Raw genomic sequence first — 25,935 nt, 5'->3', positions numbered from 1 at the left:
TTTGTTCTTTAGTTACTTACAGTTACTTTAGTTACGTCCCGGTCATCCTCATGGGACGTTTTACAATACTGGGCTATTTTGACGTTGTCGAAGTCATTTTCCAAAATTGCCCTTTTGGGATCTCTCAATGGCCGTCGTCCCCGAACGGCCGTTAAGAGATCCCAAAAAGGGCAATTTTGGAAAAACAGCTCGGCTCCAATCGCTTGAATCATGTAGTTATTGCTTCTTGATTCTGTTGAGAATTACTTCAGCAGACTGACTATCATAGCTGTCTTTCAATACTCGTGACGCGGTCAGTGTATTTGATTGTCGCAATACAACGAAGACATCTCATCTCGAATCCTAGAAGTTTTCTTGTGTCTTATGTTTTGAATCTTCATGTTTCACATCCATGACCATGTCGATGACATAGGCTATCAAATGGGCTCAGTTTGAGTTTGTTCCATAGGTAGCTCCTTTTAAGAGGTTGTTTAGTCTTGGGAAGCTAGAGCTTGCAAGCACAAGTCGTCGTTTTGTATCACAGCTATGACAATTATCAGAGGCTACCTAGGTACAATTATAGGACGTGGTTCATCTTTCCAACTTATCTATTATTTTAATTATGCTATGATGTCATTCATTATTATTTAGAATTAAATAATATTGTTTTGTGTTTTTATTTTGGGATGATATCATGTTACACATTTCCACTTGTATGTGTTTTTTTATTCTCAGAGCACGGGGTGCATACTGTATAGGTTAGGGCGCCCTCTATTTCTGCCTCGATCTGTTTCAGTTATTATTAATCATGTTTTACATCACAGCCTCGCTAGCGATGTTTTTGGTGTACTGCAGCTTTTTTATAGATAGGTTACTTAACGACTGTCCCTGAAAATTAACAAGATAAAATATTTGCCTCATCGACCCTAATCGTCTACTACTACAACTCTGGTTGGTAGGGACGTCCCGAGGGGGGGAGTGGAGGAGAGGAGGGGCGCGCCACCCCTCCAATGGTTTTGGCATTCGGTAAAATTTTCGCTAAAGGCGAAAATTCCGGCAGAAATTTTGCAAAATTGCCAGAAATTTAGCAAAATTCTTGATTCTGCAGAAAATTCGGCATAAATCAGGTATCGATTCGGTAAACTTTACGAAGATAGCCCCCCCAATGAAATGAGTCTTGGGACACCCCTGCTGGTTGCTACTGATTGCTTTTTTTGCATTATTTGTTTGGTAAAAACTTTACATCTGTTATAGTGAGAGAGAGAGAGAGAAAGAGAACGAAAAAAAACTTCACATATATTATAGTGAGAGAGAGAGAGAGAGAGAGAGAGAGAGAGAGAAAAAAAAAACGAGTCAACATCATAAAATATTTTGAACCTTTGCGGTAAACAAAAAGAGGGAAAAATCTATTATTTTCAAATGTCTTTTATGCCTAATAAACTAATTTTCCATTAAGTAGTAGAAACACTTGAGACCTACCTCTTTTTGGGATGAGACTTTTGGCCAATACTTGAGGAGGCCTTTGATAACGGGTTCTGTTAGTGCAGCGTCCTTTTCTAAAAACTGTACAATACAATATGCCAAGTGAGGATGATACAAGCTTAAACACTTCACCTTGTGAAGAGGTAGAAGAACTTTAATTAAAAATTGCCGATGCTCGGATTTTAATGGCAGAGCGAAGCCGTTAATTATGCTGAAATAAAAACAAACTAATCAGATTCATCGAAGTCAACTGAAAGTTTTATTTATTATTTTTTTCATAAATGAATGGCATTATATCTGGATGCACAGGGGAAAGTTGGAAGACTGCCAAAGGATATTTTGTACTAAAAAAAAGTACTTAGGCTTAAAGCCAAAGGCTTTATATTATCTTATATTGTATTATCACATTATATTATGATATTATTATGTTTAATATCATTATTTTATATTTATATCATTATACCATGTTTAAAAAAACACTTAGAAACAAAGCTATAGGCCCACAGCGAAAACAGCAAAAGGTTGTTTTTTACTAGCGCACCGAAATATCTTTATACTTGAAATGATCATTCACGACATACAAATTTTTGTCAAAGGAGGGATGGATTATAATGTACGAGGCAACAACTTGCATGGGATAAACTAACAGCTATAATAACGGCAGGTAGAGCTTGAACGCCAGATTTGGTGCTTTGAACGGGTGTGTCCAATTCCCATTATTTTTTTTTGATCTTTGTGAATTTTTAGATAGCCAAAATCCGGATATCTTCAATGAAGAGCAAGAAAAAAAAAACTAATATGGATTGAAAGATTAGATAACAGTTTCAAGTAACGTACCAGAAATTAAAGTAGCTCACAATAATATATTTTCTTTAATTAGAAACTCTTCGCTTGCCTGATGGATTCGAACGGTAGCTTAGAATTATGGGGTATTCGAACCCCATATAGGGATATCGTAGTAACACCTAGATATTTTGTCAAGGATCAATTCCATATTTAGACTAAATATATCCGTCAAATGTTCACTTCAAGGAATACACAGATGGCTTTGCTAGAATAATCCCTCAAGGGAGAGCATTCTAGGAGTCCTCAGGTAAATTATACCAACGTGCAGAGTCTACAACCAGAGCAACGGCAATCCAGACATGTGAGCGACGCTTCTTAATAGGGTTAAAACTGATTTTACGGTCGGATTAGTGAAGAGCATGATTGAATTTCAGACAGAAGAATTTCAGATAGATGGCACTAATTGAGTGTCGAAAGAAACGATAGCTTTCGAAAGTATCGGTCTACTGATACGACACCTCCGAGTATCGATTTTTGTTGGCATTGTGTCTAGGGAAAAAAACGTTTTTTTCATTTTGAAATCCTTGGTATACTTAAACGAGTTGTACTAACCATGTTGTTTTAATTTGTATTAATGAAAGTTAACAACTTATATTTCCCCTTAATGTTCATGTATTTGCGAATGTTGATTTTCAGGGAGATCTCGGAGAACTTAATTTTAATTCGGTGAAATTATGAGAGACCCTGAAGAGAAAAGGGAGCCTTACCTTCCAATGATTTAACAGTAGTTCTCCAACACAATTAAACTCTGAAAACTTCATAATTTTGAAACAACAAAACGGAAATTCTTAGAAAATCGTTTTTCGTGTATCAATAGACCTAGAATGGGCTCAGGAGAAAAAAATGTGTTTTCATTTTGAAATCCTTGGTATACTTGAACGAATTGTGCTAACCATGTTGTTTTAATTTGTATTAATGAAAGTTAACAACTTATATTTCCTCAATGTTTACGTATTTACGAATGTTGATTTTCAGGGAGATCTCGGAAAACTTAATTTTCATTCGGTGAAATTAGGGGAGACCCTGGAGAGAAAAGGGAGTCTTACCTTCAAAGGATTTAACAGTAGTTCTCCAACACCATTAAACTCTGAAAATTTCATAATTTTGAAATCAGTTTTCATGTACCGATAGACCTAGAATGTGCCCAGAAAAAAAAAAAAATGTGTTTTCATTTTGAAATCCTTGGTATACTTGAACGAATTGTACTAACCATGTTGTTTTAATTTGTATTAATGAAAGTTAACAACTTATATTTCCTCTAAATGTTCATCTATTTACAAATGTTTATTTTCAGTGAGATAATCGGAGAACTCAATTCTCATTCGGTTAAATTAGACGAGACCCTGGAAAACTTGGAAGAAATGGAAGCACTGATTGTAACTTAAAAAAAGAGACAAAGGAATCTTACCTTCCAAGGATTTCGAGTAGTTCCCCAACACCATTAAAATGTTCCGTCTCATAAATAAATCGTAAAAATATGTTATTGATTTGTTTTCTAATGAACGCCCTGAGGCCCAAAAATTTTCCATAGATCCTATGTAATACTGTTTTCAAATAATCTCGCTCTCTGGGATCCTCTGAATCAAACAGCTCTAATAACTAAAAACAAAAAGAATCATGAAACAAGACCAAAAGAATAGAATCAAATAATAAAACAACGAAGGAAAAAGACACATGAATGCTGAAGTGAAAAACCTGAAACATAAACAGACATTAATAATTATAAAGACCGATTTACTTAACAAAAAGTAACTTCTACTTTGTGGGGAAAGATAGAGCTATTAACTTGAATTTATACGGACCGTTACGAAATTAGTCGACCTGGCCTCTGGATCTACAATGTAAATGAAAACGTTCTAGAACTGTACAAAATATAAAACAGTATGTTAAAGTGACTAGTGATATGTAAGAGAATGATATTGCTGCTGTTAAGGGGATTCGATACTTGAAGGATTTTTTTTTCGTTCATTATACACTTTTTTAGTTTGTACGGCCAAACTATTTAGAATTGATCGGATGGTTTTGCCATAACTCGTAGAGTTTGGATAAGAGATCCGGATAAATGACTGAAAAATAACAGCCGACACCTTCTTTAAAAAAAAAACTCAGGAAAACCACTTAACTTTTCCCATTTTTGACGAAGATAGGGATATTTAGTTTTTCATAAATAGGAAGCGTTAAATTTTTTTGAGAAAACTTTTCTTTTTAAAATTCAGGAAAGGATACTCCCTAGAAATGTTCTAAAATACCTGCTAGGAAAACTCTAAAACAGCTCACATTTGACAGCTTTGGGAGATGTCTGTGGTGCCATTTGCTTTGACTGAAGAACCTTGGGAATCGTAAGGAAATTTGACCTCCCCTATATCCTAAGTTAGGATCTTTTCAGTCAAATTTCATAGTCAAACCACAGATTCTGAATTGTGGCTAATTGTGGCAAGTCCCCTGGGAGAATTCAAAAATGGGTCCTTTTGTCTTTAAGACAGTTAGCCGACGCTGCAGCTCCCAAGAGGATTTTAAGGTATGAAATCCCTTTAATGTAGGAAGCAAAGTTAATTGTTGGTTCGGTATGTCATCAAGATTTAAGCTAGGTTGGGTTTCTATCCCTGTTGATGATTTATTTTCACGAATGCTCTTCCAAGCAGCATCACAAAGGCTATAGAAGAATGTGGTATAAAATAGAATAGTATATCTCTTTTAGATTAACATTACACAGATGATTTTGATTTCCTAGATACATTATGGTTAAAGTACATAGCTTCTCTTAGCTAGGTAGGATTTACAGTAAGGAGTGTAGATACGATGAAGATGTAAAAAGAACTATAAGCCAAGGCAACTTTTTTTCGAAGTTGAAAAACGTTTGGAAGAAAAGCAAGATGCCTAAAATTAAGACACTAGAGGGCACGGAAGAGGCCAGTGATCAAGTATGCCTGTGAAATATGGGCGCTCCAAGTCACGTTTTACGTTTAGGAAGACATTTAAATAAAAATAAATTGTTTTTGGTAATCGAGTAGAAGGTAAGCAAAAATCAGGGCATCGTTGAATAAGGAGGCACGAGATATCTCTTCGCAGTTGAAGAAAGTTTGGAAAAATAGGATAATAAATCTTCAAAGTAAGACAAGGATATTAGAAGCCATGGTAATGACAGTGGTCAAGCATGGCTCTGAAACGTGAGTACTTCGGAAGATTGAGGAAGATGTGGTACATGATTTCCAGGTTTATACTAGATGTTTTGTTTAAGGACAATTGTGGCTACTCACTAGACTGACTGTACTATTAAACACTGAGTAGTAGGTAGAATGTGGGTCAATCCTATTCTGAAGTTAGGTCAGGTTTTACGGGTGAGGGATGATAGTTCGCTAACAATCGTGCTTTTTAACCATCCATCTTCAGCAAAGTGAAAAGCAGGACGTCCTCGAATGGTGGTCGGAAGAAGTCACGGCCTTGGTCCATGCTTACATTTTTAGTCTTTAAACAACTCAGTTCTCCCGGATACAGGGATTTTTTTTATTTTATTCTGCAGGCATTTTGGTGATATTTTTATTAAATTTGTTAAGAATAGAAAAGGTTCGTCTCTCCAATGTCTTTCAGATATTCCGGTTCTTGTGCCACAAGGACGCCCAAGAAGCCCAATAAATTAATTATTCAACAGCCCAACAGCGTCTCACACGTGGTGTTGGAGCTGTTTACACAGCTCCAAGCACCGTCGAATTTTTAAAAGAAGCAAATATTCATATTTGAGCGACAAATTTAAGCTCTTGGAGCCAATGTGTCTTGGGAGCCAATTTGGATCTCATATTTGAGACCCAATTTTATATTTTAAGGGCCAAATAAATGAATTGTGTAATGGTCCACCAATGTGTTGTATGCAACTCCCAACACCATCGAATTTTCATAAAAGCAAATATTCATGCTTTGGGGTTCAAGAAGTGGTAACATTCTATCGAAGAATGATTAATCACGACTATACATTCAAAGAGCAGTTTAATACCAACTTCACCAACTACAAAGAAAGTAAAGAGTTATAATAAAAGACAGATAAAGAGAGAGAAAAACTTATTTCAAATAAAGACCAAATTCGCAAAAAGCCGTGCTAGGCCTAAAACTTTTTTTTCATGAAAGTAATAAAAGATCTAAAGCCGAACTGGCCTACCATGACGCGACAAAGAGAGACAAATCTCGATAAAAACGAAAAAAACGGGTAGACAGTAGAAAAACGGATACAAAAAGACGGGTACAGCGAGTAGAAAGAAAAGACAATAAAACTAGGCCCTATCAGCGCTAAAAACCAAAATAATTTAAAACATAACTATTTAAAAGAGAAAAGGAATAAAAGTAAAAATAACGAAAATAAAAAGGTCAAACCAATAGACATACTAATACTAATCAAACACAGCGTAGATATATAATTAGAGAATGCCCTTATGATCACACAAAAGCAACTGAATATAAATATACGAAAATGAATTGGACAAATTATCTGTCCAAATTATTTATACAATCAAACAAAGGATAAATGATCCTTTGTTGACATCCAATGCAGCTAAGACCGTATCTATAGGGGGGGGGGAGAAATTTTTATCAGACTCGCAAAAAGGTAACAAAAATGCATATAAATTAATTTTGATGCTTTTTTAATTTCTTTCTTGTGACCCCCCCCCCCTCCCGAATAAAAATCCTGGCTACGGCTTTGAATGCAGCTATTCTTTTTGGTCTTGCATTTACTCTAACCCCCTGGGGATTTTGCAAGACTTTAATTACAATTAGTGATTCATCTTTTAGAAAAATTTTATAGATCGAATCAATATTCAAATTGCTAGGCTCTCTGTTGATTGGGATATTGGCAAAATGTGTTTTTTTATTTCTATGGCTTCTCTAGCCAATTATGTTAAACCTCTCTCGTTAGAAATGGCTCGACCCTCCTCAAACAGTACAAATGGGCCAGGAGGATGAAAAACATGATCTGCCAAAGCCGAAACGAAAATTTCCCGAGAGTTTCTAAACTTGAGAGGCTTATCAATCGAGTTGTGCTCAATAAAACAATCCACAAACTGTTGGTGAGTGTGGCCAATGTAGAATTTGCCCAAAAAGCAAAGAATGCTGTAAACCCCACTCACTAAATTACCGTAGGTTCCATCCTTCCCAGTATTCAGAAAGTTGTCCAAAGGCCTAACCAATTCAAAACAAATTTCAGTATTATATTCACATAAAATACGCTCAAGTTTCTCACCTAAGGCTAAATGAGGTAGAGATATAATTGTTAAAATTTTAGATTCAGAAGGCTTTTTTTTATTATTATTATGTTTACTTTGCAAAATAAGATTTCTCTCAAATACAATAATTCAGAATCAAGAAACTCCGGAGAAAAAAAATTCTAGAAACCCTGTCAACTAATAAAATAACCACTCCTTTTTTCACTGAAATCGGGTGGCACGAATGAAAGCTTAGATATCTGTTGTAATATATAGGTTTTCTATATATTGAGAAACCCCATTGGTTTTCTACTTTTATTAACAAAATATCGAGAAAGGTAGCCTATCATCTCCTTCAACTTTTACTAATGCAAGATAAAACAAAATAAAAGGAGTAACAAAAAAGAAGGAAAAAATATCTTAGAAATCTATGTTCATTTAAAATTTATTTAAAAGTGCTAAGTGAGTAACTTTCTAGCTGACTCATCTAGAGTATTCTAGGAATTCAAGAGAAGTCCAATCTGACTGACGAGGTGAATGAGTTGTCTGAATTACGAAACGATATAAGGATAATTGTTTGAATTTGGTTCCCGATTGTTTGAATTCTCATCAATGTTTCAAGAATAAATGCTCTACTAAAAGAGCAATTTGATGATTTTTTCACAACGCATTCAGAAAGGAAGGGTTTAATTATTTGTTTTGATAAAAATAAAACTTTGTGTTAGTGTTTTGATGGGATAGATGAATAAAACACCAACAAATACCACCTGGCTACTTTTTGCACTCTGAAATATGTCCAGTTAAATACTAGTTAAATTTTAGCGTAGAATGGAGGGATGAGGGGGCGGCAGTCCTCCTCATACACAGGATAATTTATGATTATTTTGAGGCTTTGTGTCACTTTTTATTTTCATTTGAAAAAACTTGTTTTCTTGGTTAATCTACATACAGGGTGTCCATGTTTGAACTGCGATGTAAAACATAAGATTTTGCTAGGCAGCCTTCGGAATGTTTTCAGGTACACACTTCTGTGGACATTAAATAAAAAAAAACAACAAGCTTTTAGAACTGAAAGTAAGGAGCGACGTTAAAACTTAAAACGAACAGAAATTATTTCGCATATGAAAGGGGCTGTCCCCTCCTCAACGCCTCCACTCTTTACGCTAAAGTTTGACTCGGTCTCACAACTTTATTTTTTAAAACAATAAAAAAATTTAGCGTATAGAGCGAGGCGTTGAGGAGGGGACAGCCCATCCTATATGAAAATATACGGCATAATTTCTGTTCGTTTTAAGTTTTAATGTCACTCCTTACTTTCAGTTTAAAAAACTTGTTTTTTTATTTAATTTCTGAACGTTTTTGAATTAATGCAGCTTTGATTTTGGCTCACCGTACATAAATGGCTTTCTCGAAATTTTGTTGTGACGTAACTTACGAATTAATTTACGTAACGAACTTCTATATTCGTATGTTTTTATTACGTATATTAGTGAATTTGCCCCCTAGTAAATCCCTCGCTCTTTACGTTAAATTTCAAATCTTGATCAAATCAAAACCCCCAGACTCACAAAGGCCGGTTAATCAGAATAGATAGCCCTTTTAAGATAAGATAGGATAAGGGTTTATTCCAAAAAACAACACAACACAAAAAAAAAACAAATGACCTTCCATAAGCTAACGCTTGTTCGGAAGTATTTACCATCTTAAAATTAACACTTATAATAACATACTAAAAAAAAAGAGAAAAAGAAGAAAGAAAGAAAAAGAAAAAAAAGAAGAAAAAATGAAAATCTTACACTCACTCGGCTCCTGGTCGCAATAACCAAAAATCAATACTTCACATACTCCAAAACTCCACAACTTCCCGCCGCCATCCCATAAATAATAAATAAACAAAATAAAAAAATAAAAATATATAGGAAAAACGGGAAAAACGGGTTCCGGGCTAACCTGAGAGTGACTCAACTATACCACCCTTTAAACAAATTCATACAAATTCATACCTACGGAAAGTTCTTTTTGAAAGTACTAAAAAGAACTTTAGCGTGAAGGGCGAGGTATTGACTAGGGGGTGAACCCCCTCATATATGTAATAATTTCTGTTCGTCTTAAGTTTTAATGTTGCTACTTACTTACAGTTGAAAAAAAATAGTTTTTCTTATTTAATTTCTGATCGTTTTTTTTTTAATAATGCTGGGAAATCCGACACCCTCTTCATAGAAATGTCCCTTCCCCCAAGGAAACATCCTCCACGGCAAGATCCTCCCCCAACCCCCCCCCCCCATCACCAGAAAAAATCCCTCCTGAAAACGTCTGTATACTTCCCAACCAATACTATATGTAAACAATGGGCAAAGTTCATAACATGCAGCCCTTCCCCCGGGAACTGTGGGGGATTAAGTCATCCACAAAGACATATTTAGTAGACTTTCGACTATGTTGAACAAAATGACTATCTCGAAATTTTGATTGGGTGACTTCGGGAAAAAAATGAGCGTGGGTGGGGGCCAAGTTGCCCTCCAATTTTTTTGGTCACTTAAAAAGGGCACTAGAACTTTTAATCTTCTTTCGAATGAGCCCTCTTACGATATTCTAGGACTACTGGATAGATACGATCACCCCTGGGAACAAAAAACAAAAAAACAAAAACAAATAAACACGCATCTGTGATCTTTCTTCTAGCAAAAAATACAAAATTCCACATTTTTCCAGATAGGAGCTTGGAACTTCTATAGAAGGGTTCTCTGATACGCTGAATCTGATGGTGTGATTTTCATTAAAGGTCTTCGACTTTTAGGGGTTGTTTCTCCCTTTTTTTTTGAAAATAAGGCAAATTTTCTCAGGCACGTAACTTTTGATGGTCAAGATTAAAATTGATGAAACTTATATATTTGAAACCAGCATAAAAATCTGATTCTTTTGATGTATCTATTGGTATCAAATTCCGTTTTTTAGAGTTTGGGTTACTATTGAGTCGGGTCGCACCTTACTTACAGTTCGTTACCACGAATTGCTTGACTATGAAAAAAAAACTCGCCATCCTAGTTTTTACTGCTAGCTTACTACACATTTTAAGATTATGTTTTTCACTCAAGGTTTATGCAAGGCCGTATCCAAGGGAGGAGAAGAGGGAATCAGGGCTTAAACCACTCTCCCCAGACTCGTAAAAAAATAACAAAATGCGTAAACAAATTTTGATGCGTTTTTAAAAGTTTTTGTTTTATACCCCCCCCTCCCGAACAAAATCCTGGATATGTCCTTGGATTTGTTCCCCTTTGGAAGCTTTGTTATGCTATTTTTCTGGTCTCCAATGGTTTTAAGATATCACCAAAAGACAGCAATTTTCCTATCATTCTATAGCTGAAATTCGGTTATATGCACCTAACAAATTAAATTTGGTACTCCTGTATTAAACGCACTCTTTTATATAGTGCTAGTTTGGTTAATGCTAATGAAATAAAATAGGATGAATATATAATAGTTTAGAAAGAAATTTGGGCTATATATTTGCATATTAGGAGTGGGGGTGGGGGGTAAAGCATAGCATATATTATTACGTAACCTAACCTAACCTAGGGACCTTCCCCCCTCCCATAAACCCCCCAAAACAACAGTTTAAATATCGTACAAGCAAAACCGTGCTATACATTGTATTACCCTATAGCGGTGTCTTGAATTAAGCCGTCAAAAACAGGTTTTTAGTGACTGGTTTTCATTGCAGCATATAAAAGAGTGCGTTTAATACAGGAGTACCTTAAATTTTTACAAATTTGGTGTACATGGTTTTTAGATAGAAAATCTGTTGAAAACCATTTAAAAAAGGACAATTTTCCTATGTTTTAAGGAAGTTTAGATCCTTGTCGAAGAAAAAGCTTAAGTAATACCACAATTCTGGCTTGATAAATGGATAGATCTTGAACTCACTTGTTTCAGAGGGAACAAACACCTTAAGGGGGCGACATTCCCCTTCAAGCTTGGCCCCCACCCACGCTCATTTTTTTCCCGAAGTCACCCAATCAAAATTTTGAGATAGTCATTTCGTCCAGCATAGTCGAAAATCTACTAAATATGTCTTTGTGGACGACTTGCGATAACAAAAAAAAAATTGCTTCCTTTTAATCAGACACTATTTAATCAATTTTATATTCACTTTCAATTTAGTTTCGCCTTCAGACCGTTTTTAGATGACATGAATACGCAATGGAAGGCTTCTACCTTAACTGTAGTACTAAAACTACTCAATTAACGCATAGAAATTTGGACATCTTCAAAATCCTTGCTTTAACCGAAGGTCTGTGTTTTAACTACAATTCTATACAGAGGGTTTAAATGAATTATTATCATTATCATAGCTGTCGGTGAGAAGTATTATATACTGAACATGTCAATGAGAGTTATCAGTACTGAATGAGCCTTTGAACTGTGAGGACGCAAATTGGATTTAACTTTGAATTAAATTGGTTTGTAAAAAGTGTATTTGTTAGACGGTGAAGATATTGCGAAAGATTGAATTGGCTTGGGATTATACACCTTGGATTACATCATTTAATTATGGCAGAAAAAGAAAATAGGCCAAAGTCAATGAATCAAGCTCTGATTGAGTAGTAGTTCAGGTGTCTTTACCGCTTGCCCTGAAGAGTGGAATGAAATGCAAATATTTGATTAGTTGAATTTTGCAAACGCTACAGAGTATTCCTGAAAGTTGGTTGTGATTCCTGAAGTAGCGTCGGTATTCAAATGCTGTTGGAAATCGTCGGTGCAGGAGATAGGGGTGTTATCCGTGCCCAAATTAACGGTGGCTTAGCGAACAGCACATCTGCATCGACGTGGATAAATTATAGGTGCCAAAATAGGTAAGAGAGATTACATATTTTATTTTATTTGCACTTGCCATGGGGCGAAAAAGGAAGATTGCTAAAACTGTCCAGGTAGGATCCCAGTCTGTTGAGAACAGTTTGTTGAATTCGACCGTTTCATCTGAAGGGAATAACGATGTCGCTTCACTGAAGACCCTGGCGGATGATTTTGCTAAGATGCTAACAATACTTACTGAAAATGGTAAAAAACTAGACTCTATAAACGATAGTATAAAAAGGTTAGAAAATCGTATGGTATCAGTGGAAAATACACAGTCTGAGCTAAAATCAGAAGTTAATACTACGAGTTCGCGTGTTACACAGCTTGAATCTGATGTTCTAAGCTTAAGAAATCAAATGACAATTATCGCTAGTGCAACGAAAAAGTATGAGACTGGGAGTGCAGATCTGTCTCGTCAGCTTATGGCATCTGAGTATCGACATACAGAGACGAATATTATCGTTTGGAATGCTCCCTGCGAAAATACCACCCAAGCCGAAACGTTTTTTGACCAGTTGTGTTTGGAGGGTCTAGGTCTGCCCATGGTCCCGAGGTTTCGAGTTGTTGGTAATGTCCGTAAGGAGCAACCGTATTTAAAAGTTGTTGTTGGTTCTCGAGATGCGAAGGTCAGTGTGCTTAAGAACGGAAAAAAATTAAAAGGTAAAGTTATTGGACACCATAGAAATGTATCTGTTAGCGATGATGCACCAATATCAGTTTGCGAAGCTCGAAGGAAGTTGTATGTAAAGAAATCTAGATTAAATGCTATAGGAGTTTCATCATGGGTTTCCAATACAGTTCCACCATATATACAGATCGACCGTGGTGGTGTGGCGGCAAAATTTGGTTACGATGAGCCTATCCCTGAGTTATGTGACCAATAGATGGTTATATCATGAATGGTGAATTATGAGTTTGTTAAGATTTTTTTATTTGTTTTTTTATTTTTTTTTTTTGGTATTTTTTTTTATGTAAAAAAAATGAAAAGTTTTTCTTTTTTCCTCATTTATTTAGTTTTTGTTATAATTTAGAATGGGTAAATGGTAGACAAAGGTATAGCATTGCATTTTCTTCAATTATAATTTTCTGGAATTAAGTAATGGAAACAGTAAGCCTTTATTGTGACAGGTTAGTGTTAGTGACAGTTTTTTCAGGTTTTTTGTATTCGTTTGTTTATTTATACTATTTTGTTAATATGTTTCTTATTATTTATAGGTTATATTGTGTTTTTTCTGGAGCTTCGATTACGTTGGAAACGGGACCACCGACCCTCCGAGTTATAGTAAGTTATTCAGTTGGTTAGGTTTGGTTGCAACTACCCTCCTTTTCTTTTTATATATATATATATATATATTATATAAAAATGGTAATTGTTCGTAATGATCGTTTGGATTGGCTTGAGAATAATCCATTGAGTGTTTCAGATTTAGTATTAGGGGTACTTCACAGAGATTTTGATATGGAGGTAGATGATGTTTATCCGAAGGTTAATTGTAAGTGCCCAGTTGATTTACATGCAAGACTGGCACCGGATAAACTTGGCATTTTTCATTTGAATTGTCAGGGGTTAAATAGTACATTGGATTATTTGTCGGAGCTGTGTATGCTATCTGATTTTCATATTCTTGCACTTAGTGAAACATGGTTGATGAATAATAATTTTGGACTATTAGATATTTCAAATTATAATATGTATGTTAAGAACAGTACTCGCCATCAGCATGGAGGACTTGCCCTGTACATTAGAACTGATTTGAATATGAAGGTTAGGGATGAGTTGTGCGTTAATAAAGAGATGATTTTTGAGTGTTTTGTTACGGAGGTTGATAAGAATGGTGACCCATTTTTTATTGCTGTTTGTTACCGCCCCCTTCAGCTAGTGTAGATTGTTTTTTAGAATTATTAGAGCAACAAATGGACCTTCTAACTCGTAAGAACATGCCGTGTTTTGTGTGTGGAGATTTTAATATTGATTTGAAATTGCTAGCATCCAATTTAAAAGCCTGGAATTTTTTGAATTTAATGTTAGGCTATGGGATGCATCCTGCTGTAAATATTTGTACTAGAGTGACGGAGTCATCTTCATCTCTAATTGATAATGTATTTTTGAATGTTCACCATGATTCGTCAAGTGTTGTTTTAAATTATGTTTCGGATCACTTTGGTTTGGCTATATTAGTTCCGGGTATATTTAAGAATATTAATATTAATTGTGATGCTCGCCCTAAGACTAAGAAATTATTAGTTTATTCAAATACTATTTCAAGATTTAAGCTTAGCATAGAACAGTTAGACTTTAAATTTTTACAAGAAGAATTAGATTTAAATTTGAAGTTTGAGCTTTGGTATGGTAAGATTAAGGATACGTTTTTGGAAGGTTGTGAAGTGTCAGGAATACAGAAGAGAAGGGTGTCTCCGAATAAACCTTGGATTACAAAGAGTTTGTTACAGTCAGTTAATCGAAGACGTTTTTTATATAAGTTGTCAACAAGGAGCAATGATCCTCATGATAAAGTAATATATAGAGTTTATAATAGTAGGTTAAATGCTGCACTCCGACTGGCTAAGGTAGAATATTATAAGTTTAAATTGAAAAAAGTTGAGGGTAACCCGAGTAAGACTTGGACATTGATTAAGTCGGTGACTTGCCCTGGTAGCGTCTTGATCCGCCCAGATAATATAGGAATGAATAATAATGTTGCAGATGAGATGTGTAATCACTTCGCTACTATTGGGCAGCGTGTGTCATCATCGGTGCCAGTATTTGATCAAGATGGAGATTTTCGTCAGTTCCTACCTGAAGATTGTGATGTATCTGCGTACCTTAAATCTGTATCTATTGATGAATTATTTGATGTTATAAATAATATGAAAAATGGTGCATCAGGAGGCGATTTTATTTCGTTGAAGGTTTTGAAGTAGATATTACCTGTTATATCTAGTCATTTTTTAGGACTGATAAATAATTGTTTAAAAGCTGGAATATTTCCTGATTGTCTAAAGTGCGCGAATGTTATCCCGATATTTAAAGGAGGGGATAAGAATTGTTTTAGTGATTATAGACCGATTTCTTTACTGCCATTTATTTCAAGAGTGTTTGAAAAGTTGATTCATAGTAGGATGGTAAGTTTTTTCGAAAAAAGACAATTTTTTAGTTCTAGTCAGTTCGGGTTTAGGAGTCATCATTCTACAGAGCATGGAGTTTTGTTTTTAACAACTTTTATTAATGATGCTTTAGACAAGGGTCTGAAGATAGCTTCGATATTTTTGGATATTACTAAAGCATTTGACTCTGTTGATCATGATATACTAGTTCAAAAGCTATATAGTAGTGGTATACGTGGTGATTTTTTAAATGTGATAGTTAGTTTTCTTAGTGGAAGGACTCAGTGTGTCTTGAGGGATGGAGTTACATCTAAAATTGAATATATTTCAATTGGAGTACCCCAGGGTTCCGTGTTGGGCCCGTTGTTGTTTTTGGTTTATATTAATGACCTTTGTAGAGCTTCAAGTAATGTGTCTTGTTCTTTAGACCTTGATACTTACGGTACTAAAGGAATTCTACCATGTTTTGCTTATGATGCCCATTTCACTGTAGCTGCTAGAACTGAAAATGAGCTGATGACTATGTTGAAACAAGGTATTTCTTCGATTGAAAAGTGGATGCGAGTAAATAAATTGAGACTGAATCATAATAAGTCAAATTTTTTGATTTATGGTAGAATTACTGGACATTACCCATGGATTAATAATATAGAAGTAGGGCACCATGCTATTGTAAGATCTACTAGTACTAGATACCTTGGTGTTATAATTGATGAAAGCCTTAGTTTTAAAGACCATATTGCATTTGTTAACAGCAAATTGTCTCGTAATATTGGTATTATGGGTAAACTTAGGTATCTTTTTCCGTGTGAAATTCTGAGAATGTTGTATTTTTCTATGGTTCACCCATATCTCATTTACTGTTGTATGGTTTGGTCGAAAACATTCGTAACTCACCTCCATCCGTTCTGCGTAACACAGAATATGGCAATTAGAGTTCTTTATGGTAATCAAATTGACATATCTGTTTCGGTGAGGCATCTTTACCGCGAGTATAAAATTCTACCGTTAGCAGGAATATGTGTATTCTATAATGCTCTGTTTATGTTTAAATATTTAGCTTCGGAGTTACCATCATGTTTTTCAGAAATGTTTAGTCTTGCGTCTACTACTCACGATCATTTGACACGATCTTCTCAGTTGGTGCGAAGACCAGCTATGGTCACGTCTAGGTCTAGGTTTTCAATTCGCCATGTTGTTTCGTTAGTTTGGGAGAGTTTACCAGAGGATTTGAGGAATGTTGGGGGTTTGCAGGATTTTCGTAAGTCGCTAAAGAACCATTGTTTTGATGTGTATATTTTGAATGGATTATTCCACGCCACTTAAGTTTTGTTTTTCAGGAGGGCTTAGTTGCAGCTGAATATGATTATAATTATTATAATTTTGTTGGGTGTTGTTTGGAGGCTCGTTGGTTTTCAGGTCCGGTAAGTTGAGTTCTAATTATTTTTTTTTTTTTTTACTATTTTATTTTTTTTTTTTTTTTTTTTTTTTTTTTTTTTTGGTGTTTTGGTTTTTTGATTTATTAGGTGGGTTTTCTCCCGCACAAGCATTGCTTCAGGGAATCGATGATGTATATATATATTTTTTTTTTTTAAATAAACCCATTGTTACTTTAAATAATATTTGAATTATAGTATAATTAACAATACCTAATTATATTTAATTGATAAAAATAGTACTAATATAAACTTAAGATTAATAATGCCTAAATAAATGTATAGCTTATAAAAGTATGCAATGCACATATAATTTAAATAAATGACTTACTTACTTGACTTAAGGTTCCTGCCGCGTTGGGGGCGGCGTAGAGAGCGTCGCAACTCTGCTCCTCCAGGCTGACCAGTCTGCTGCTAATAGTGGGGCCTCGTCGACAGCAATGTTAGCTATTTCAAGGAATTTGTTGAGGCTATCCTTCCACCTTGTCTGAGGTCTGCCCCTCGGGCGAGACCAGCTATGAGCTTTAGCGTCAAAATCGTAGACTATTCGGACTGGGGTTGTCGTCGGCATACGCAGGAGATGTCCGAACCATCTTAGAGTACGGTGCGCTATTTGGACGGAGAATGGCACTTGGGAGGTGAGTGCGAGCAGCCTTGCGTTGCTTACAAATTCGTCCCATCGAAGTCCCTCAATCTGACGGTGCTGTTTCGTCTGGCAGACGTCTATCATGCTGAGGATTGTTGATTTGAGAGGCCAGGTTTCCGCTGCATAGAGGACCGAACTTACGAATGCATTATAAATTCACATCTTCGTGCGCCTATATATATGCGGCATTCTCCAGAGATTGTTGAGCCTTCCAACGATAGACGAGGCTTTTGAAACTCGGCTGCACACCTCTTCCTTTATAGAGCCGTCATTAGACAGCACGGAGCCAAGATAAGTTAAGTTTTTCACAACTTCAACAGGAGCTCCGCAAACAGTTATGTTCTCAGGCGGCGAGACTGGGCTTGGGGGCTCAATTGCCATTATCTTCGTTTTAAGCCAGTTTATTTTCAGCCCAACTTTTGCTGCCTCTTCCTGCAGGACTTCCAGAGCGTCAGTCAACTGGTCGATCGAGTCAGCACCGAGACCAAGATCATCTGCGAAGTCAGCGTCCATCAGAACGCGATTTCCAAACTGCACACCAAAGGGCAGGCGATTTGTTGTTCGTGTCATGACATGGTCTATCACGCAATTTATCAGTTCCGGGGTGGCGGCACACCCTTGTCGTACACCGGTTTTGATGCCGAATGTCGTGCTCCGTTTGCCGTTGACTTGGACGCAACTCACGGTCTTTTCGTAAAGCTTTTCAAACAGCTTGCAGTATTTCTCTGGTAGGCCATCTGGTCAAAGGATCGGCCAGAGTAAGTTGCGATCTATAGAATAAAACACAGCCCTGAACACCATAAAGATTTCATATGCTATCCTCATGAATTTTTTCGTCTTCTCAATTAACGGGTGCATGATAAAGATTTGTTCGACAGTGGATTTCTCGGGCATAAATAAATGCATAAGAAAATATAAGATAAATCATACTTAATTAGCTAATGATACTTAATTATACTAATACTTAACCATAATAAAAGCTTCAAAACTCATTCCCATGAAAAACCTGTTTTGTAAGTTGACTGCCACAGATTTCAGGGCTATTGGATCGCCTTACATTTTCTTTCAACCGTCTGTCAGTTAATATTCCTAACTTTATCACTTTTTTTCGAAAAACCGTGTTTTTTGGTGTTTCTAACCTAGAGACCAAAGTGGCAATACAAAATGTGAAATAATTTGAAAGTGGCAATACAAAAGTGGCAAAAGGAGAACAAAGTGGCAATACAAAATGTGAAATAATTTCTGCATGTACATTCAATCAGGAGCACGGCTGAGGTTTTTTTTTGGCGAAATACGAAGTTAAACCGCAGTTCCGACTGGATAATTTGGCGAAGACTGACCCAAATATCATTGTCAATGCAACCAGTGAATGAACATTCACCATTTCTTTCTTTCTGACTCATTTGAAAAGAAGGCTCAAGATATACCCTATTTGTTTGGGGCAATTCGAAACGGTATTTCGAAATTTAAAATAAGGAAGGAAGAAAATTTTAAAAAAAAAATCGATATAATAAAATACATGCCGAAGAACGAATAGGAAACATAGCAGAAAAAAAATCTTCAACTCACCTGTAATACAAATTTTTGATCGATAACCTTCTTTCCAATTGAGGGTTGAAAATCTGGCGACTCCAAAAAACGGAGGAAAAATTCGTAGACAAGCTGAAACAAAAGCGAAGAGGAGTTAAGAATTCAATGATAGCCGGCAAAATCATCCATAGTGCGAACATCCAAAATGAAAACAAAACAACTGAAATACTTGGAATATTTCCGCCATAGTGCATTCTGATTTTTCCACAGATGTGGCACGTGTTGAAGGGTAAAGCATGCTTATATTAAGAGCTGAGATGCCGAAGCTGCCTCAGGCCTTTAAAAAAATAATTAAAAAAAATAGTATACAAAGATACAAATTTAAAGATAATTCAAATAAGATATAGGTCAGATTTTTTGCTTCGAATATGAATTGGATGAATTGAACTAGTTTAAGTAGATGAGGTCGTTGTACACCCGAGAAGGAAGGGAGAAAAGGGAGGAGGGGTTAATTGAATTTATTCGTTGATGAGGCGTGTTTGTGACGAAGAGTGAAGTGAGGACTGTACTGCATGTTAATGACGAGTCTTTTATGTTCATGGGGCTCAACGCCTATTTTATCACAGAATAGTGTATTTTAATTTTATTTAATTTTTTATTGATTAAAACCTAATTGAACCTTAAACCTTAAAGCTGAGACAAGCGAGGATTCATTTCGTTTCGTAAACCAGGACGAACTGAATTGGAAACAGTTAGCATTTGATCAATCCTCACCAATCGACACAACACAGACAACAACAACAATATAGACATGGACAACAGCAACAGTGAATTACCCATTTCCCTCAAAATCATAAACAAATGCTATATAAAACACTGATCCAACTTTAGGGAAAGGAGGGAGGGGGGGGGGGGCAAGAAAAACACATTTATGAAAAAATTTTCAACCTCCTCCTCTCCTGTGTGCATGTGTCTTGACTTCAGACGACAAAGTAGTAGATAGAAACAGGATACATGCATTTGCGGAGAGAAGCTAGCTAAAGCTTATCAAACAAATACCGAACTGAAAATACCGAAAACTGAAATGTTTTTCACCATTTTGAAAACAAAGCGACAATGAGAGAAGGTTCTTATGAATTTTTAACTACTCGCCAACAGCTAGCAGAATTGTAAGACGGCGAGTGGAGCAAGATCAAGAAGGTACATTCATCCTCATTATAAAAGTTAGGCACCGAAGTTTGATTCTCAATAAATTTCCCGGGCTAGATGGACATTTAATCTGAAAATGGAAATGTCAAATCACTTCGAATTATCAAATTAATTAAGCGGATCCTGATTGTCATCCTCAAAGACATAATTTCCGGACCTTTCAATTACGTTGAACAAAATGGCTATCTAAAAGTTTAGATTGGATGAGTTTGGGGAAATGGTAGGCGTGGGAGGACGACTAGTTGCCCTCCAATAACTTTAGACTATTAAAAAGGGCACTAGCCCTTTAAACTTCCAATCGAACGAGCTCTTCTCGAAGTTTCTAACAAAACAAATGACCATTTCAAAATTTCTATCAGATGCATTTCGGGAAAATATGAGGTGTGTGTGTGTGGGGGGGGGGGGTATCCATCCTCTGATCACTCTGAATCTTATAAAGGGGACTAGAACTTTTGATTACCAGCCCAATGATCCCCCTTCAAAGCTTTTACGATCACTCATTCTGTATATACCTTATATGCCCTCAAGGCATAACGTACAACCCTTGCCCTGAGGGCTGTAGGGGGGTTGTCAACCTCAAAGACATAATTTCTGGACCTTTAAATTACGCTGAGCAATATGGTTTTCTCACATTTTTATTAGACTTGTTTAGGGATCTGGTAGTTGTGATAGGGGGTTTAGTTGCCCCCCAGTCACTTTTCTCTACTAGATAGGGCACTAGCCCTTTCAATTTCCAATTGAATGAGCTCTTTTCGAAGTCTCTACGAAAACAAACGGCCATCTGAACATTTCTATCACATGCATTTCGGGAAAATAGAGGTGTGGGGGGGGGTATTCACCCTCTGATCGCTCTGAATCTTAAAAAGGGCACTAGAGCATCTGACTTCCAATCAAATGAGCCCATTTCAGAGTTTTTACGGTCACCCTTTCAATATATACTTTATGTGTCCCCAGGGCATAACTTTCAATTGCGTTGAATAAAATGGCTATCTTAAAATTTTGATTGGATGTGTTTGGGGAAATGGTAGGCATGGAAGAGGGGTTAGTTGCCCTCCAATCACTTTTGATTATCAAAAAGGGCACTAGCCTTTTCAATTTCCAATCGAATGAGCATTTTTCGAAGTTTCTACGACAACAAATAGCCATCTAAAATTCTATCAGATGCATTTCGGGAAAATACGAGGTGTGGGGGGGGGGGGATGAGGGATATCCACCCTCCGATCACCCTGAATCACAAACAGGGCACAAAAACTTCTGATTAGCCATCCAATGAGCCCCCTCTGAAGTTTATACGATCACCTTTCTATACAAACCTTAAATGCCCCCACGGCATAACTTACAACTCTTGCCCAAAATTTAGATTGAAAGTGTTTGGGGAAATGGTGGGCGTGGGAGGGGGGCTAGTTGCCCTCCAATCACTTTCGACTATTAATGCCCAAATCGCTTATTACTTAGCAGCGCTATTATGCTGCCTATGATTTATTAATAAATTAATCCATTCAGTTATTTGTGCAATTAATATGTTCTTAGAACTTCCAGTATGGGAAAAAAATTGACATCAAAAGTTCCGTTGTCGAAACTATTTTTGTGGGTTACAAAAGAGAATATAACGCATTAAAGAAAAAAAAAATTAAATTTATAATTATGTTAAATTATCTTAATTAGATTATTTTAATTATCTGAGAAAGTAAAAAATCGACAAAAGTTATTAGACTAATTGCTAGACCAATTAGGCCAACAGCTAGAACTCTTTTAATTTGAGGATATGAGCTGTCAGTCTAAGTTTTAAGATAATGTATAAGTTCGCGGAATAGCTTTACAGATAGTTTAACTTAGAGTTTGCCAGAATTAAGGAAACATATTAAATTGTAAACTCCATAAAAGATTTTGAATGGGGTGGGAGGATATCGTAAGGAAAAATTAATAGAAACAAGAACTTCATGGGAGTATGCGAAGAGGGGGGCTTTGAAAAGATTGGGATGGAGGAGTAGCGTGCATAGCTGTGCTGGCCTCAGGCGACTTGATGATGCAGTATGTTGCTAGTAGTAGTATATAAACGATACAATCATCTAATGTTGAACTGTCTCAAAGCATAATTTCTCAGTGCCACATACTAATAACCAATTTAAAACCCCAAAAGCTTCCGATAACTAACGACAAGTTATCAACAAGCAATGATAAAAAAAAACGTTAATAATATACTACTACTACTACTAACAACTCACCGCAGCACCAAGCCGCCTGAAGCCAACACAGCTACGCACGCTCCTCCTCCACCCCAATCTATTCAAAGCCTCCGTTTTTACACCCACCCAGGAAGTTCCCATTTCCATTAAATCTTTCTTTATGACGTCCTCCCACCCCAGACGGGGACGACCTGTTTTCCGTTTAACCCTAGATGGTTGGCCGAAAAGAACAACCTTCGGCAATCTGTCATCCTTCATCCGCACGACGTGCCCTAGCCACCTCATCCTTTCTTTCATTATAGCCGTATAAAGCGGTATCGAACCACATTTTTCGTATAGCCTATTATTTGAAATACTGTCAGTCAGCCGGGTACCCATAACCATCCTTAAGCAATTTCTCTGGAAAACATCTAGCAAATCTTCATCCGCTTTTCGGAGTGTCCATGCTTCAGAGCCTTATTTGACCACTGTCATCACTGTAGCTTCTAATATTTTAATATTGGTTTTCAGACGTATCTTCCTATTCTTCCAGACTTTTTTAACTGTGAAAAAACACCCTGAGCCTTTGCTATTCTATATTCAACATCTTCACTGTTCCCACCGTTTTTACTAATAATACTAACAAGGTAAGTGAAGCTGCCAGCCTTATCATCTTTTCATTACTCAACGTCAGCTTTTCATCTTCACTTATTCCCAGCCTTAGTGACTTAGTCTTGTCAACATTAATTTTTAAACCAATTCTACCCCCCTGAACTCACAAAACCACTAAAACTTCACTAATTTTGCTGACGCTGTCATCAAGGATGCTTAAATCATCAGTATAATCTAAGTCCAGTAGATTTTTTCTCTTTCCATTTGATTCAGTGGTCTCCCATTGCCTTTCCTGTGATTCTTAAGACAAAATCCATTAAAATAACATATATAACGGGGGATAGACTACAACCCTGCTTAACTCCTAATTTCATAGGATACCAGCTGTTTACTTTATTTCCTACATTAAGCTCAGCAGTATTATTATCGTACATAGCACTAATAACTTTAATGTATTTGTCTGGTATACCATACAAGGATAAAACCTTTGCTAAAAGCTCTTCTATCAACAGAATCAAATGCTTGCTCATAATCTATAAAACTGAGGACCAAAGGTGTTTGATAACTCAGGTACTTTTTAATTATTAGCCTAAGAGTGAAAATTTGGTCGACACATCCTCTACCTTTTCTAAAACCGCAATGTTCTTCTCTTAAAACTGTGTCTGCTGCATCTCTCAGTCTAAAATGAATCATATTGCTAAGTAATTTACTAACTACAGAGACAAGACTAATGCCTCAATAATTACCACGCTCGCTTTTATCACCTTTTTTATAAAGTTGATTAATTAAAGTTTTTCTAAAATCGTTAGATACTTAACTTTATTCAAAAATCATGTTAATAATCTTCAGTGAGTTTTTCCAAACACCAGAGCCACAATATTTAATAAACTCATTTACCACCCTATCAGCACCTGGAGCCTTATTATTCTTTAATCCTGTTTAGTACTGTTGCTAATTCCTCCTCACAAAACAAATCTTCCTTCACATCCAAGGTATCACAAACTTTTTCATTTTCCTCTATATTTTTTCCTGCGACTCTATCCCGGTTAAGAAAATTCTCAAAATGTTCGGCCCATCTCTCTTTAGTTTTTTCCTTATCGCTTATTGCGACCCCACTCCTATCTTTAACTGGGACAAGTCCGGATTGACTACTCCCTCTCAATTTGTTAACGTGCCAGTACAATATTTTACTATTATGCCGTCTAGCTGCATTTTCCAGATCCTCGGCAATTTTATCCATGGCCTCCACTTCACACCTCCTTAGTTCATATTTTAATGCTTTCTCCACTTTCTTTACATTTCTTTTGTTTTTATACGATCTATCACTCAGATAATTCTTGTACAAGTCCTTTTAAACATAGAGCTTTTTCACTAATATTCTTAGCTGCAGTTCTAGCTTTCTTCCTTAAGACACCTTCAGCAACTTCACAAATTATTTTTCTAAGTTTATTCTAACAATCTTCTACCTTATCAAATTTTGAACTCTGAAGCTTAGTAACTGTTCCTGAAAAGGTTTTCTCAAATTCTTGTTTTTAAATCTACCAGCATTAGATCCTCTCAGGAGGTAGTTACCCTTCCGAAATTTTAGCTTTAAATTAACCCTAGACACTACTAGATGGTGATCTTTACATTTAACATCAATAATAGCTCTCCTATCTACCCTAGTATCCTGTATTGATCCTGCCAGTCTTCGGTTTACTATAGCATAATCAATAAGGTTTGCTGTCTTACCATCACGTGTATACCATGTTAACTTATGAGCCATTTTATGACCAAACACCGTATTGGTTATAATTAGATTGTTATACCTACAAAATTGCATAAGTCTGTATCCATTACTGTTTTCTTTTCCTTCACCAAATTTACCCAGGCTGGGATACCATCTATCCCTATTTCTACCAACCTGGGCGTTAAATAATAATACAGAGCTTGTGTTATTACCCTTCTAGTAACAAGTACACGTTTTTACCAGTTGTTATATTAATCCCCTTAATTCAGTTGATTAAAGTTTAGCGGAGCGGCAAAAAAAAAAAAAAAAAAAAAAAGTTGACATCTGAGCTCTTTTGCTCTAATTCCAATACATCTACACTCAGTAATTTTCGCTAAAATCCCGAACTAAGTGGCAGTTCAAGCATTAATCGAGATATTGAGGGGGTCACTGCATCGCACTAACACATTCTCATTTCAGAGCAGCTCTGAAACGAGAATGAAGCTCTGAAATGAGCAGCTCTGAAATGAAATGGGTCAATTCTCCGATTTTATCAGCCACATATTTATAGCCAAACTTACAAATATGAGCTTTAAGCCACGCCTAGAAATTGTGAAAAATTCAGGCTGACATGATATAGCTCTGATTTGTGGCCTCAGGCTACGATGAATTGCAAATAGTGTTAGTATTTTCATAACAATGTGTTTAAAACACCCAATAACAATGTGTTTTGAACACCAAACATGGCACAGGAATTGTTTTAGTGGACATATTTATTTAAATCTACTTAGGATTTGGTAACTGTCTGTAACTTCAGAGAAAACCCAATATTTTCCCCAATACCCAAAAAGAAGCATTCACTACATTTTTTTTTCTTTTTTATCATGTCGTGGAATTCGCAGTTAGTTGCAGAACAAAGGAGCATTAGATGAAAGTTACAGAAGCAATAGTGGAAATAAGAAAGTTCCAACTCAAAGACCCACCTGGGTAACACCTGGGTAACTCGGCAATGTACCAGCCCAAGTTTGTAAATGTAATTAGTTCCTTTGGATTTAGCTATATTCCACTAACACCACGAGGTGCGACCTGCACCTAGGGTGTTCAACACCTTGGGTGTTCAAACTTTTTCAGGTCCTCTTCATAAAACATAGCAGTTTGGAAACACTCGATT

General features: G+C 36.2%; 1 protein-coding gene across 1 annotated transcript in view; it reads right to left on the bottom strand.

The window, feature by feature from the left end:
* LOC148949922 (serine/threonine-protein phosphatase 2A 56 kDa regulatory subunit epsilon isoform-like) overlaps nucleotides 1–25,935 on the bottom strand; it is a 122,630-nt gene that overhangs the window by 15,203 nt on the left and 81,492 nt on the right. Inside the window, exons 7-9 of the mRNA XM_089091690.1 lie at nucleotides 19,110–19,202; nucleotides 3,716–3,906; nucleotides 1,459–1,672 (exon numbers count right to left, since the gene is read on the bottom strand). Of these exons, the coding sequence (XP_088947816.1) occupies nucleotides 1,459–1,672; nucleotides 3,716–3,906; nucleotides 19,110–19,202 (498 nt within the window). The remainder of the gene's footprint in view (nucleotides 1–1,458; nucleotides 1,673–3,715; nucleotides 3,907–19,109; nucleotides 19,203–25,935) is intronic.

Source organism: Artemia sp. Qi Xiang Cuo, chromosome 7, assembly GCF_049724085.1.
Source record: "Artemia sp. Qi Xiang Cuo chromosome 7, ASM4972408v1, whole genome shotgun sequence".
NCBI classification, from domain to species: Eukaryota; Metazoa; Arthropoda; class Branchiopoda; order Anostraca; family Artemiidae; genus Artemia; species Artemia sp. Qi Xiang Cuo.
This window is presented reverse-complemented; position numbering and strand designations above follow the sequence as displayed.